Genomic DNA, 16,942 nt, shown 5'->3' on the forward strand with positions numbered 1-16,942 from the left:
TACTTAAATTTTCAGTTCTCAATTTATAAAAAAATCCTTAGTTAGTCTTGGATAATCTAGAAATGCTATTGCACTAAGCTCTCAAGTTAAACTATACATAATGTGCTTTATGATAAACAATTGATCATGTAGAAGTTATCAAAATTTTGTCTGACACACTTTGAAGGCTAAAGTCTGGAGAGAGCACATCTTAGTTTGTAGGACGAGAGTGGAAAACACATGGGGAAAAAAACAAAGTCATTGAAGAAGAAATGAATGGAACCCTCTTATAACGGTTGTTGAAAGAACATTCCATATTGGGAAATTCAGAAAACCAGTCTTGGAAGGAAGCTGGCATGTACCTCTGGATGGTGGAGATCTTGATGAGATAAACACCCACCAGCCATATCATAAAACCTCTCTCAGGGAAGGATGAATGGATAACTTCCTAGCAGCATGTGTGTGGAGGGTTTCTTGATATTTTTTAATCCGAGGAAAACTGGAGTAAGAGTTACTACTGACAGCCTGCCTTTGTGGTACGCTGGACATAGTACAACAGTTTTTCAGTGTCCCTTAAGCCTCCTGTTCTACCACCTTTGCCTTTCACTTGGGTTTCTTCCCCATGTCTTGAACTACCTTTCTCCAAAAAGTATTACTCACGTCTTGCTAACCCATTTTATAATACTTTATACCTCTGAATCTATTGTGCTGTCAATCCATAAAATAAGTACATAAGATCATTCAGAGTTCAGGCCATGTCTTCGGCTCGGCTAGCTTGGCAGGTTTAACAGGCAGCAGGAGGATTGAAATGAAGGACTGGTGGTGCATTAGGCTTAGCTGGGTGGAGCTCATCATCAAAGCCCAGATACCCATCTGGAGTTCCACATCAAAGCCCAGATACCCATCTGGAGAGCTTGCAGAATAAGGACAGTAGCAGTTTGTATTTTATAAAACTAAAGGCCTACTCTACTGGAGGGCACCATGGGTATAGGTAAAAGTGTTGCCAGTTGGAGAATATGAGAACCACTAATTTCACTTAGACAGCTTAATCTTGGAGAGCTCCTTTAAAAAGTTCTATACTACATATTTTGCCCCTAGGTCATTGTATAATGTAATTTATCATCTAGTGCCAAATGACAAAATGTACTGAAAACTTTGCATTCACATACAGTAACCAGTGTTGTTAATGTAAACATACTGGTAGTTAAGGTTGGCATAATTCTTGAGGAAAAATTGTCTTTGTACTTATGTAAAACTCTAAAAAACTTATGGAGTCTTACCCATATCTAAGGCAGCCCATCCTGTGTTTTTTCCCTCTACAATACAGTGACGGTCAGATGCATGTTTCTTTTTCTTGTAAATCTGACGGACAAGCTGTGCCATAGAATTCAAGTGACGCTCAGATTTGCAGGATGCAATCACCATGTAATCAACATATTTCATCTGCTTTGGAACCTGCATAAAACATGAATTATGAGAAATGTATTAAAAGAAGGAGGAACTTACTAAGAGATATACACAAAAAGAATCACAGACTACAGAAATTAACTTATTACAAAAGAACAAAAGTGGACAATTGCTGGTGCATATCTTACTAAAATACAATGAATTTAAGATTAAAGCAATAAAATTAAAATACCTGCTGAATGAGATTTTTTTTTTTAAAGTAACCAATTTTTGAAAATGCAGTTAATCACCCGACAACATTGGTTTTGCCACCAAAATATATGGCCACTGATAAGTGTAACATGACACAAGGCTGATTCATGAAAATCTGATCTGATCACCCAGTCTGGAATCATTTTGTTATTCAGTACATGAGATAAAAATGAAGTTTTTATGTTAAAATACCAAATTTGTAACTAATTTGTATTTTTCATATGTATACTTACCTGGCAGGTATATATATACTGTAGCTATATTCTCTGTTCCACCTGGCAGAAATTTTCAAAACTCGTGGCAAACGCTAGTAACCTATTAGTAGTTCAGGCAACCACCACCCCGTTACCGTGGCGCTAGCGCTAGGAACCGTTCCCAATTGGGCCAGATTTTCTCTGAACCCTGTCTCCTGAGGGGAGGAGGGTGGGAATTAAATTATATATACCTGCCAGGTAAGTATACATTAAACTTTGTTTTAACATAAAAACTTCATTTTAATGTATGACACTTACCTGGCAGGTATATATATAGCTGATTGACACATTTGGAGGTGGGTCAAAGACAGCAACATTATTAGAGTATAAAAATATTATTAAAATATTATTAAAACTCTAGGTTCCTTACCTGCTAAGGTAGCTGACTTCATAGGTCCTGCTTAAACCTTAGGAGCTCTCAACAAGGAAGTGTCCTGTATGTTGAAGAAGCTAAGACTGGAACTGACAACTGGACGTGACCAATGTGTTGACAGAACCGTACAGCCCTCTTATGCCACGGCATTCAAGCTAGTAATAGATAATTTACCTGAACTACACACACACCATACCAAGATAATACTAACAAGACTGATAAAAGTACCGAACACTTTTCTCAGACGACCAAAAACACAAACACCATCACCTAATAAAATCAACTAGCTTAAAAGAAGGTTATGGGGTAGTAACTCCTTTGCCCAATACTGTACCAGAGGACACGTATGGACCTAGCGTCTGACAATTATCAAAGGTTGTCTGAATATCCCTAAGATAATGAGACGCAAATATTGAATTAGTTCTCCAATATGTGGATTCAATAATTTCCTTGAGGGCTAAATTCTTTTTAAAAGCTAATGAAATCGCAACTGCCCTGACTTCATGAGCCTTCACTTTCAAAATACCAAAGCTCTGCTCTTGACACAACATATGAGCTTCTCTAATCAACTCTCTCATGAAGAAGGCTAGAGCGTTCTTCGTCATGGGTCTACTGGGGTCTTTAACTGAACACCACAGAGCATCAGAATTCCCTCTGATCTCTCTTGTTCTTTCCATATTAAAAACGCAATGCGTCTCACTGGTCATAGAACTCTTTCTTGCTCGTGACCCACTAACTCAGACAGACCCAAAACTTCAAAGGATCTGGCCAAGGATTAGCTGGATTCTCATTCTTGGCCAAGAAACCTTCTTGGAATGAACACACTGCGTTGCCATGTCTCCATCCCACCTTCTTCGATATGGCCTGAAGCTCACTAGCTCTTTTAGCCGTTGCCAAAGCGACTAGAAAGATAGTTTTCTTAGCAACATCTCTCAGAGAGGATTTCTCTAAAGGCTCGAATTTGCTAGAGGTTAAATACTTCAAGACAACATCGAGGTTCCAAGCAGGTGGCCTGCATTGGGGTGTTTCTTGGTACCAAATGACCTAATCAGATCTCTAAGGTCTAAGTTATTCGAGATGTCTAGATCTCTGTGTCTAAACACTGAGGTTAGCATACTTTTATAACCTTTGATTGTCGAAACTGACAAACCCAATTCCTTCCTCAAGTATAGAAGGAAGTCTGCGATTTGGGTCACAGAGGTACTGGATGAAGACACTTTCCTGTTCTTACACCACTTCCGGAAATTCTCCCACTTCGACTGATATACTGTGATTGTGGAGGTTCTTCTGGCTCTAGCCACTGCACTGGCACCTCTCTAGAATATCCCCTCGCTCTGACAAGCTTTCGATAGTCTGAACGCAGTCAGACCCAGAGCGAGGGTATTCTGTGAAACCTGTCGAAGTGGGGTTGTCTGAGTAAATCTACTCTTAGAGGAAGAGTCCTTGGCGTATCTATTGTCCATTCCAGTACCTCCGGTGAACCAACTTTGGGCCGGCCAAAACGGGGCTATTAAGGTCATCCTCGTTCCTTGGCTCTCCCTGAACTTCTTCATAACTTTCCCCAGTATCTTGAACGGAGGAAAAGCGTACACATCTAAGTTTGTCCAATCCATCAGGAATGCGTCGACCGCCACTGCTTCCTGATCTGGAACCGGCGAGAGCAATAGGTTGGTAACCTTTTTGTTCTGGCTGTCGCAAACAGATCTACTACCGGACGGCCCCACAACTTCCACAGGCTCTGGCAAACCTCCATGTGCAACGTCCACTCCGTCGAGAGAAGTTGTTCTCTTCTGCTCAACAGGTCCGCACTCACATTTTTCTCTCCTTGTATAAACCTGGTGAGCAGCACGACGCTTTCCTCTTCCGCCCAAAGCAGAACTTCCTTTGCCAGCTTGTAAAGGGGAAAAGAATCAGTCCCTCCTTGTTTGCGGATGTAGTATGCCAGAGCCGTGGTGTTGTCCGAGTTGATCTGCACGGTCTTGTCTCGAATCAACTCTCTGAAGTGTTTCAAGGCCAAGAAAATTGCCATCAGTTCCTTCCTGTTTATGTGCCAACTTGTTTCTTCCTTGCTCCAAAGTCCCGACACCTCTTGAGGGCCTAATGTCGCTCCCCAACCCGCGGTCCGACGCGTCGGAATACAAGATGAGGTCTGGGCTCTTCTGCTGAAGCGACATCCCTCTTGCTAACCTGCCTGGAGTTAGCCACCACTTTAATTCCTCCTTCACTTCGGCAGGAATTAGAAACTGGAAGGAATGCGGTTGCAATTTTCTTGGCCATGAATCCTTCAGGAAAAACTGTAGAGGTCTCATGTGCAGTCTTCCTAAAGAAATGAACCTCTCTAGCGAAGAGAGTGTGCCCAGTAGACTCATCCACTCTCTTGCTAGCATCGTCTTTCTTTAGAAAGTCCTGCACCTTCCGATGCATAGGGCTTGCCTTTCGGGGGACGGAAAAGCCCGAAAAGTCACTGACGATATCTGAATCCCAAATAAATTATCTGTTGTTGGGATTCAATTGAGACTTTCCCATGTTTACCACAAGACCTAGGTGGTCTTTTGCTAAGTTCAATGTTTGATTCAAGTCCTCCAGACATTGACTTCTTGATTGGGATCTTATCAACCAGTCGTCCAGATAAAAAGACACTCTGATCCCTCTTAAGTGCAACCATCTCACCACATTGGACATCATCCTTGTGAACACTTGGGGGGCTGTGCAAAGGCCGAAGCACAGGGCCTTGAACTGAAAGACCCTGTCCTGAATCACAAACCTTAAATACTTCCTGCTTCCTGGATGAATTGGAATATGAAAGTATGCGTCTTGTAAGTCCAGGGTCACCATCCAGTCCCCTGGACGTACCGCTGCCAGTACTGAATCGTTCGTCTCCATAGTGAACTTGGTCTTTTCTACGAAAAGATTCAGTTGACTTACATCCAGAACTGGCCTCCAACCTCCCGAGGACTTTGCAACCAGGAACAACCTCTTGTAAAAATCCCGGAGATTCGTGATCCAGAACAGGCTCTATGGCTCCTTTCTCTAGCATAGAAGCTACTTGCTCCCACAGAGCCGCTTTCTTCACTAAATCGTTGTAATTTGCCCCGAGGGCTCTCGGAGATGTTGCGAGAGGAGGTCTCTTCAAGAAAGGAATTTTGTACCCTTCCCGAGCTACGTTGACAGCCCAGGGATCTGCCTTCATGTTCTGCCAAACTTCCCAAAAACCTTGAAGTCTGGCTCCCACTGTCGTCTGGAGGACTGATATCTCATTGTTTAGAGGTGGTTCTTGGCTTCCATCTTTTAAGCGGTGGGTTACTCTCTTACCCCTAAAGGCGGGGTCGAGGCGCAATGTAGTTCTGCCTCGAAAGGGCTGTTGCGAAGGCCTAGTTTCCTTTGGAGTTTTCTTAACCAACTTGGATGGTAAGAACTTCTTAACTGAAGACGAGAGAAGATCTTGAGTGGCCTTCTGAGAAAGGGAGAGAGCTATATCCCTAATCACCTCTGAAGGAAACAGCTGTTTCAAAGAAAGGGGAGAGAACAGCAACTCCGATTTCTGAGAGTTTGAAACCCCTTTTGAAGCGAAAGAACACAACAGCGATCTCTTCTTTATACTCCTGCTGTGAACAAAGAAGCCAGTTCATTCGTTCCGTCTCTCAGAGCCTTGTCAGCAGGACATAATGCTCTTAGCTGCTTCCATATCCTGCGAATCTTCTTCTAGGGAGTTCGCCAGTGCTCCCAAAGACCAATCTAAGAAATTGAAGACTTCGAAAGTCCTAAAAATCCCTTTAAAAGATGGTCAAACTCGGACGAAGTCCACCAGACCTTAGCAGACTGTAACGCCTGTCTGCCGTGAGCTGTCTACTATACTGGAGAAGTCCCCCTGGGAGGAGGCAGGTACTCCCAGGCCTAGACTTTCTCAGTAGCGTACCATACTCCTGACTTCGATGCTAACTTAGCTGGTGGAAAAGCGAAAGAGTATTTCCCCGCTTCTTTCTTATCCTTCATCCAGTCATTCACACGTTGAAGGGCCTTCTTCGCCGAAATTGACAGAGTCATCTTAAGGAAAGAGGACTTCTTTGGAGTCCTAGTCTTGGAAAACTGCGATAAGGGAGATAAAGGAGCTGTTGGTTTGAATTCCCCTTCAAAAATTAGAAAAGATAAGACGTGAAGTCAGAATCTTGTAATCTGAAGAAGGTTCCGTATTCTTTTCCTCAACTAAATCCAAATCCTCTCTGCTGAAGAAATGTCTTGCAGATCACTGTCGTGTTGACGCTTCGCTGACGGAATAACGTCCTGCCGCCTGCCGTCCTGCGGCTAACGAAGAATCGGCGTCCTGCCGCCTATCGATGTCCTGCCGCCTGCGTCCTGCGTCCATCGTAGACATCATCTGCGCCTGCGTCTTGCGTCCCACAATTGATCCCGAGTCCTGACGTTTGCGTCCTGCTTCTTCGAAAACCATTTTTCTTCTTCCTGCGAAAACTGCGCCTGATAACCAATTGCGATTAGCCGTCCAAGTAGAGCCAGTGGGCCCCTGCTCCTTCGGCGAACGCGCCCTTGTCTTCCTTCTTGAAGACAACGGGAAGGAAATCGTCCTTCCGCCTCGAAGATGCCTGCACAGGAGCATCCCAAGACTTCACAAGAACTGCCAGCTTAGACTGCATTTCCCTTAAGAAACCCTTCGTACTATCTTCCTGAATCGGTAGAGACGAAGGAGGAGGATTACGAGCAGGACTGCGACGTAACGGAGAGCGATCTTGTACTCTACCCGACGGAGAGAGACGAGGGAAGACAAACAAGAAGAAGGAGGAGAGTCTCTCATCGAAATCCAAGGACGAGAAGGCCGTACTAAGTCCTCTTTAGCACGAAAAATCCTCTTCCTCTTGATCGGAAACTGCGTCCCACCCCGTCTTCCGAGGAGGACAAAAACCTCAGGACTACTCCAAGCCTCATGATCTTGAGCATGTCTCTCGAGAGCGGTCGATGTCCTGAAAGTCCCTCCTTGAGGGGGCGAGACACAACTGGAATACCGACGTTCCCGCTCAGAAGTCAAAACCATCCGAGGACGCACACTTCCCAGTTACGCCTTTTTCTGCGGCGAACTGCAACAGCCTGGGAACTTGCAACAGGACTGTTCGAAGGGACGCCTGACCGCGACAAAACCTCTCTCGCCTCCCTTCGACTGTCGACATGCCTTCTCCCTTGGGTCTGGGAGCTTGACAGAGGGTTATAGGTCTTAGGAGCACGAGAGAGACGATCAGACGCCCCCTCCACTACACTTTCATGACATCAAAAGCACTAACTTTATCCGTAAGTCGCTGTATCTGGTCGCCATGGACGCAAGGGCAGCGAACACCTTCACAATCTGTTGTATCGTTCGCCTCCTCCGATACAGCAGCGGGCGCAGGAGATACCTGGGGAGAAGGAACTACCAATTCTACATTAGAAGGAGCTGGAGAGGAAATACATTCACTCGCTAGAAAAGGAACTCCCTTTTGGCTAGAAGAATTAGAACTTCTCACTACGAGAAACAGATCTCCTTACACGATCTTCTCAAGCCTTTCAACATATTTCATAAATATCTTCCATTCCCCTTCTCTGATAAATTCTCACATTCAAAACACCTATTCTCCCAAGTACACACATTCTCTCTACACTTCTTACAAATAGTATGAGGGTCGACCGAAGCTTTCGGCAACCTTACCTTACACCCCTCTTTTACACAAACTCTAAACATACTTCCCGTATCAGACATCTTTAAAGAACAATCCAAAGCGAATGCCAAGCTAACGTTTCCGAGTACAATATCAAAAATCCATGAAAAGTCAGCAACGAGAATGAAAATACTAGCAGGGAACCACCAACAATGTTGCCGGTTCGGCTGGCAGAGAAAATCTGGCCCAATTGGGAACGGTTCCTAGCGCTAGCGCCACGGTAACGGGGTGGTGGTTCCCTGAACTACTAATAGGTTACTAGCGTTTGCCGCGAGTTTTGAAAATTTCTGCCAGGTGGAACAGAGAATATAGCTATATATATACCTGCCAGGTAAGTGTCATACATTAAAAGGATAAATCAATATGACAATTTGTCCAAAATTGCATTTTTCCTAACTATACAAACCTGAGGTCCTTTTACAATAGGAAGGTACTAGCGGCAGCTGGATAGGTCGTAAGCTTTCGAACAAGGGGTTCGGTAGTTAACTGCTTGTCCGACAGGCGCGCGCGCGCGACTGGGAGGTAAACAAATCACTTTTGCTTTTGGCCCAAGCAAAAACTGCAGAGTGAGGGGTGGCATGAGGTGGGACTATGTGTAAAAGGACCTCAGGTTTGTATAGTTAGGAAAAATGCAATTTTGGACAAATTGTCATTTGTTCCGACACGGCATACAAACCTTCGGTCCTTTTACAATAGGAAGACTCACTTCTTGGTGGGAGGAATCTGAGTCTTTTGTGAACAGACTGGTGTTCGCCCAACCTTGGAATGCCTCCCTGGTCGTTAAGAGCGAGGGAGGGATCCAAGCCTCTGTCCGATTGATCGGGGTGTGCACCGCAGGATCAATGGTCAGACCTCTGGACCAAGTACTAAGAGAGAGGCAAGCGTATCTCTTCGTACCAGCAAACAAGAACAAGTTCCTATTTGCAAGAGGCAACATAAAGTTATGGTTTGTCTCTTGTTGGCATCCACTTCCCCCCCCTTGTAGGAGGAAGTGGTGGATATTCGCTCCCATCCCTAGTGAAAGGGATAGGATGGGCTCTTTCGAGTAGCTCACCCGGCATCTCGTCCTTATCCAGCAAGGTGATGACCGTATCCCTCTACCCACAGGTAGAGGGGAGAAAAAGATAGGAGGAGAAGCCAGTCCATCCCTCTCATTCACTTATCTATTCTTACAGTCACACCAGGACTCGATGCTGTTCAGCCTGCTAGAGTCTGGGTTAGCTACACAACGTGTTGAGCAGCCACCACGGGTCCCAAGGAAAACGATCCAAGGACCTGTGGGCAATATCCAAAAGGTAGAAGGAGGTGCCAGTGAAGTCTGGTTGTACCAGACCCCTGCACTTCAGTACCTGCGCCACGGAGAAGTTCTTGTGTAACTCGACGGGGAGTGTACTTCTAGGTCATCTTGGTGCTGACGAAGTGTCTTCAACACTCAGCCTGGGATGTCGAGTTTCTTCAGAAAGCGCAGTCGCGCTTTCACAGGACAAAGCAGCATCTCCTTCGCATCGAAGGCGGTGAAGTCCATTAGGGAGGGGATTGTGAAGGACTCTAACCGATCGTCAGGAACCGAAGGGTTCTGAGTCTTCGCTACGAAGTCGGTACGAAATCGAGTGTCACGAATCCCCATCCCCTGGATGCTTGACTTCGCAGGAAAAGTCATGCAATTACCTCAGAGGAAAAGAAGGGAATGGTCGTATGACCTATCCCTCTTCTCGACTTCGGTGATGTCCTGTACCCATACTGGTCTATCCGTCTGCAGCGAAGTGTCTCACATTCTCCTATCCCCATGCAGTGAGTTCTTCTCGGTAGTGGATAGGACACCGACACTCAATGGTGGGTGTCGATGGTATGGGTACTGTGACAAGCTATTAAAACGAAGTAATGATTGCTTTGTAACAACAGAACTAAGTCAACAGCGTAGTTCATAACTGACTCGGGAGCTCTGACAGCTGCCGACTGACTGCGTTTGGAAGGAGGCAAGTTGTCCAAGCATCCGAGCAAGTCACGTGACCTTCGCCTTAAAAGGGTTATGCCAAGAGACTAAACAAATAATTTGTTCGTCACCGATGCCAGAAGGCGAGGTGATGATTCTCTTAAGGCATGTGCCCAACAGGCGAAAGTCAATTGCCTTCTAGAGACCGAGGTCCCTCATGGCAAGATATCTCATAGTATAGTTGATTCTCAGCTAAGGAGAACAACACTATGTGTCGTTGAAGACGAAGGTGTACAGAAAAAGCAACCTACGTCTTCACAGCTGAACCGAGAGAGGATTCTCAAGATTCTGAACCTGTGCTACAAAGACTGAGAACGCTAACCGCTATTCATTGCTGTCCGGTGAGGATCGTAGTTGCAATAAAAGCGGAGCGCTTTTCAGTAATGAAGAGACAGGGAATACTGCCTGAAGAACTGCTTCTCATGGGCTGAACATTTGGAGAGTAGGCGATGTCTTCTGACACATCTGTTAATTCGGGGCGAGCAATGAATAATTGCACACCTACGAATACGAGATATTTTGAAGACAAACTCAGATGTCTGCAAAAAATCATTCGCATTATCGCGGTGCGATGCAGCGGGAGACTAGTACAGACTTCTTTTTTTTTTTTTTTTTGTTTTTACCGTGCGGTAAACAGAAAGATGAAAGAGTCCAAGAGATATCTCTGTTGAAAATTCTCGCAATGTCGAAGGCGATGAAATCGAGCGTCACAGCAGTAGATGGTCCTTCATTATTGCGAGAATCCCCGTTAATCAGAGACCTAAGTCCATGATTGTTGGGCAGAGATACGGTTCGGTAGTCAATCAAACCAGGGGAGAGAGAGACGTAACCGACCGTGCATCTCCGAGACCTAGCTGATACTGAGCTGCTATCAGGCAGTTCAATACGCAGTAGCTCTCGGTGACTCGTCATCTGAGTTGCCAGGTAATCCATTATGCCACGAAGGAATGCGTTCGGCTAGAACCATCGAGCATAAAGAATACGCTCGAGCAATTATATTTAAACGAAACGGATTTCGGTAAATACAAAAGCTGATTTGGTGTTGTCATGACAATACCAAGTATCTAAAATCGAAACTGATAACTGCTGGGAGGTTGCAGGCAACCCCGAGTTGCAGTTCAATTAAGATACAATTCGTCTCGGTCACAAACCGTAGAGTTAACTACGGTATGCGCCTACCCCCGGACAATTCAACTGTTAAAAGAATCTGTACGCGAGGGTAATATACGTAGTATATTTGTAGGTTTCTTACCACGACCTCCATCCTAAATTCTTTCCTCTCGAGGAATGAGAATAAGGATTGGAGATCGACCGCCTTCGTTCTCTAGTCAAGAGAGTGAAGGAGAAGTCTTTCCCAAAGGAAAGCTTCAATGGTGAACAGAATACCGAAGACGATAGTTCAAGCCAAACTGGAAGGGGAGTTCTCGTCCGTTCTTCTCTATTCCAGGTTAATCGCCTACTGTGAGATACTCTTCTTTCAGCAGCAGTCTTCTTCAAATGCTAGAAATTACAGGAATTCGAGCATAAGCGAGGTTCCCGATTATCGTGTAACAATTATCGGGGATTCTCGCTCACTTTGGACACCGTGTCTCGCCTAAGTGTTTTGGAGATCGTAAAAAACTCGAACACTCTGAGTGCGCTAGAAATTCCGTAGAATTCTAAGCACTCTGCGAAACCCCCCACCGAATTCATCAAACGATATCGGCTGGTGGACCTCTCGATTCCCGTAGAAATCGAGAAAGGGGCAGGATCCCTCCTCAACGACCGGGGCTTACGGTCAGGTAGGACCCGAAGGTCCCCCCGGTAGCGCAGCCCCCTAACGTGGGATCTTACAGAGAAATCTCTGTAGGATCCCTTCCCTTTCCCCTCGTAGCCGTAAGGAGAGAGGGGAAGGGGGAAATGGAATTGGATACTGGCTCGCCTTCCCAGCGAACTAGCAGTTGGAGAAGAAAGGAGCAGCCATCGCCTTACGGCGATGGCCTCTCAGAGCCTGGGAAAACGTATCGTCAGGAGAAAACGTTTTCCCGAGGAGGTTACGAACTCATACGTAGGTAAGGGTCTGCCGCCACTGTGAACGTCGTCTGGTGGGGCTGATCGACACCTGACAGGAGAGAGCCGATACCGTCCTCCGACTCATTCCAGTCCTCGTCGAGGTCGAAACCTCTCAGGAGGGACCGAAGGGGTATTCAAATACGGTGTCCGAAGACACGTAGAAAGGAGAAACGCCTCTGTCGCAGTAGAGGAGGTGAAGTAGCTTGTTCGAACCGGCCAGAACTGAGAGAGCCTTCTTGTCCGGAGACGAGAGACTACCTGGTTCAACACAGTCGGCAAGCTCCGATCGCGGCAGACCCACCGTCGATTTGGGTTCCCTCTCGGGCCCCAAAACGACTCGAGCCGAGACGTGGCTCTGCTGGTGGGAGCGGCGATCCTTCCCCGAGGTCGTTGTGCTGACGAATCAGCGCCATAACCTCGGCAAAGTTCCTCTGGATCTCGGAAGTCACAGCATCTTGCAGAGTAGGACCGTTAAGCCCTTCGAACAAGAGCATAATCCGAGAACCTTCCTCCTAAGAAGGGGGAACAGCGACAGCCCTCTCGGTCTTCTCCATCCACTTGCGCATACGTCCTGGCCGTCCAAGAACCGTGCCTGGCACGTAGGGCGTCGTGGTGGGATCATGAGGGGCGCACCCCTCACGATCACTCCTCAATACCTCGCTCCTTCCGGTGTAACCCGAGGAGGTTGAAGGTACGGGAGAGGCAGACCTGACGCTCCCTCCTCGCTCGCTGGCAGAACCAGCAGGCTTGGAGGGCTGCAGGCGATCGTCAACCCGCGGTGGCGATCGAGCTGCAGGCCTGGTCGAACCGTCTCGCTGTGGAGAACGGCTGGACTGAGCACAGTGGCCCCGATCTCGAGTGTCAGACGAGCTGGTGCTGGTTGCCGTATCCGATCGCGTCTCTGTGAGAGCGACGGTCAGGCGACTCCCTGCAGGGCTCCCACTGTCACCAGTTGAGGACCGGTGCTTAGGCCTCCCTACACAGGCCGTCACGTCCGCTGGGTTCCAGCCGTGGCTTTGGCACCAGCGAACGGGAGGACCTCTTCCCAGCCTCAGCCCGTGGCCGGTCGTGGACCGTCACGTCCCCGTTGTAAGCCACTGGTCGCCGCGAGAGCGAGAGCTGGTCTGGTGAGAGTCGCACGTGAGCAGGCTGTTTCACCAGTCTTTCCGCCCCGTTGCCGTGAACCTGACGCTGAGCGGACTCAGAGGTCTGGTTCCTGTCTGCACGGTCGCTGGTAGGCGACCGTACACTCGGTACCTCCCGCGAACGAGAGGCCGAGACGGACCCTGAATGCAGTGGCAGAGAAACCACTGACACCATGGCGAGGAAAAGAGAACAAAGTAACCGGTGTTAGCCGGTACCCCTCTGGTCCCCGTAGTCTTCTTCCTTGCGGAAGAAGAGACGGGCCCCGCTCCCGAAGGAGCAGGAGGACCAGCGGAAGGAACCCTCCCGTCCCACCGAGGTGAGACGGGTCCCGAGGGAGACTTCTTAGGAGGGAGGAGGCAACCTTCTTCTTCCTCGGCTGTGAAGCCTTAGAAGTCGAAGGGGAAGAGGCGGCAGCCGACGACGATGAAGAAGATGAAGACGACGACGACGACACCTTCCTCCTCTTCTTCGTCAGCTTCCTCAGGACAGACGTAAGATCTGCTATCCAGGCGGAGCCGGGGCTGCTGTAGCCGAAACCACAGGGCCCCACCGACGACTGTACAGACAGACCAAAGTCTGGGGTAGTACCACCACGAACAGGGACGACGTCAGCAGGTATGGGCATCTCAGGAACAGCAGGCACAGCCAGCACAGCATCGGCAGGGACAGCCAGCGCAGCAACGGCAGGGACAGCCAGCGCAGCAACTGCATGGACAGTCAGCACAGAATCGGCAGGTACTGCAGGCAGCACCGGAAACACAGGAGGTGAAGCAGCAGCCAGCAACATCCTGGTACCGGCGGCAGGTCCAGGGGCGAGCTCTAGGGCAGCGGAAGTGTGGTCGCGGCAGCGCGGCAACCACGAGCGGCGGCGGCACGCCCCCCTCTCGGTACGGCGAACGGCACTTCACAGCGGCTGTAGGCAAGACTGTTACCACGTGAGGCGAGTACACCAGGTGAGGAGGGACGTCGTCACCTGGAGTCGATATCGTTGTCGTGGTCACCACTCCATGGGTGACCGCAGCAGGCCCAGACATAGAACCGCCGCCCCTGGACACTAGGCACGCCCTGCAAATCGACGGACGCCCATACCTCACCAAGGTCCACCCTCGTGGCAATAGCACCTGCGGAAATAACAGTAGTAGTGATAGTGGGGGGAAGTCCCCTCGCGCGGCGGGGGTGAGCCCCACACCGAACGAGCGGAAGACCCCGAATACAATTGTACATCGGGCACCGACCGCCCTCCCCCGCGCTCGACGGATCGGGCGAGGAGGAACCCAGATAACCTACCCCCCGAAGGGGAAGGGCCATCTGTGGGAGCTTAGCGGGGGGGGGGGGGGGGGGGGGGGGGGGGGGGGGGGGGGGGGGGGGGGGGGGGGGAGGGATTCTCGTTCCCCACCCCCGCACAGCACCCATGTACCCAACAATAATAAAAAGAGCCCGAGAGCAATCGTGCCCTCGGCACCAGAATGCACGGGCATAAGGATCAATTCCCTGACTGAGCGGAACTTGAACCAAAATAAATATTGATGCAATCAATAATAAAGGAATAACATGAAAAAGAATCTTGCATTACGATTCACTTCACCATGAATAAGGGCTCGAGCGAGCGCATTTGCGCCCTCGGTACCGAGCGCAAGGGTAAAAGGATCCATTCCCGATTATGAACGGAAACCTTGATCCATAATGAAATTGATGCAATCAAAATATATATATGAAAAATGAAAAGAATACTGCGCTGCGATTTCACTTCATACAAAATAAAAAGGGGAAGGATCAATTCCCGGGAAATAGCGGAAACATTGATCCAAGTAAATAATGCATCTCAATAAAATATGAAATGAAAAAGAACTGCACTTGCGATTTCACTTCATTCAAATAAAAGGGGAAAGGATCAATTTCCGGGTAAGAGCGGAAACTGATCCAAAATGAGTATTGCTACAATCAAATAAATATATGAAAATGAAAAAGAATACTGTACTTGCGATTCCACTTCCATACAGAATAAGTTTCGTGCCGAGCGCATTCGCTCGGCAACGAGCATACAGGTAAAAAAAAAATAAATGAAAAGCACTTACTTACGATTTTCATCTACACATTTTCAACAAAACATCTAAGCTCGGAGCGAGCGCTCTCCGCCCTCGGCACCGAGCATACACAATACGAGGATCATTTCTGGGAAAATGAATTCCCGCACTTACGCCCTTCAGTCCCGGCACTCGGGTAATCGGAGGGCGTGGAGAAACCAAGATCCTTTAATTCACAAATTGAATTCATGGAAATAAATATGAAATGATTGTACTTACAATTCAGTTTCACTAGATAAATAGAAAAAGAAAAACACAACCATGCGAAAGCAACGACAATGAAGCGGGCAGAGAGCGATGATACACGTCTACACGCCAGCAGGCCGAAAGCAAAAGTGGTTTGTTTACCTCCCAGTCGCGCGCGCGCGCCTGTCGGACAAGCAGTTAACTACCGAACCCCTTGTTCGAAAGCTTACGACCTATCCAGCTGCCGCTAGTACCTTCCTATTGTAAAAGGACCGAAGGTTTGTATGCCGTGTCGGAACAAATGTATATTAATAATTTTAGCTTAGGGGTCTGGTTAAGTTTTTTATAACTAATCTTTTAAGTCTGAAGAACAATTTAAACAGTAATAATACAACAGCATATGAGGTAGAAACATTTGTGTTATTCACTTACTGCCCCCTGTATAGTAATTTGTGAGAACTTGAGCAGAAAGAAACACTCTTCATTAACACATCTCAGCAAAGTGAGCACAGTACTATATAAAAAGCTGAATGTTCATTGAGTGATACTTGGGGTAAAGTGGAGTAAAGCATAGTGAAAGGGAGACAAGTGTAGTACTAGTAAGTATCTTTGGGTTTATTCTGTTGCTAACCTTGATATGATATTAAAAAAGTAACCTGGCCACGGCTTTGTTCCAGTGGAATTTACAGTAATATCACTTGTGGATATGGTATTTCAAGTTAATTCTTCACTGATGTCTTATGCCTATATGTACTAGTTCATTTGTCTAGGTTTACAAATCACTATTGACTGCAGTAGAGGAAAAGTGTGCGTGTAATTTCATAAGAATAAAATGCCATCTTTTATTTGAATACCATAAACCACTAAAAGTAATAAAATAAGTGATATGTTAGGTTACTTTTCAACTGAAAAGGCTAGTCTTTTACACACTTAAAATACAAATCACATACAGTATATATAAAAAAAAAAAAAAAAAAAAAAAAAAAAAAAAAAAAAAAAAAAAAAAAAAAAAAAAAAAAAAGGTCACATTTTGTTCAGTATTTCAATCATCATCATCATTGCTTCTAACACTGCAACAAAAAGTAATATGGCCAATTAAAATCTTTAAAAGTTTCAAGATGTTACCATAAGCTGTTTAAGGGTAACTTTTCTGCTACAGCTAGTCAGTATTCTCTCTCCTCAACAGATTTGAGCACTAAGTTATGGAATTCAAGAACAGGTGTACTAAAATGAAAATGCTTTTCTTATTTGTTCAACTTGCTCTCCCATGATTTGTCTGGGTTTTTTTTCACCATCCATAGCATTTGCATTTTGCTATTTTACAAACTTTTGCAAGGTTTTGTGATTTTCAAATATTTTGGCATTTTTTACATTTGACCCCCCAACTTTTTATGAGATGTTTTGCAAATTTTACAAGAATTTTCTTGGAAATACCCTTGTCTATATATTGTATTAACTTAATTATACATTATTTTGGAGAATTTATTTTGTAAATGGAATAATTATAGCTCCTTATG

At 46.6% G+C, this 16,942-nt stretch overlaps 1 protein-coding gene across 2 annotated transcripts in view; it reads right to left on the minus strand.

The window, feature by feature from the left end:
- The window catches only part of LOC135201423 (uncharacterized), a 57,157-nt gene that overhangs the window by 17,157 nt on the left and 23,058 nt on the right, over positions 1–16,942 (minus strand). For both annotated transcript variants that reach the window (XM_064230331.1, XM_064230332.1), the window contains exon 5: positions 1,260–1,434. In XM_064230331.1, the coding sequence (XP_064086401.1) occupies positions 1,260–1,434 (175 nt within the window). The remainder of the gene's footprint in view (positions 1–1,259; positions 1,435–16,942) is intronic.

Source organism: Macrobrachium nipponense, chromosome 28 (assembly GCF_015104395.2).
Source record: "Macrobrachium nipponense isolate FS-2020 chromosome 28, ASM1510439v2, whole genome shotgun sequence".
Classification (NCBI taxonomy): Eukaryota; Metazoa; Arthropoda; class Malacostraca; order Decapoda; family Palaemonidae; genus Macrobrachium; species Macrobrachium nipponense.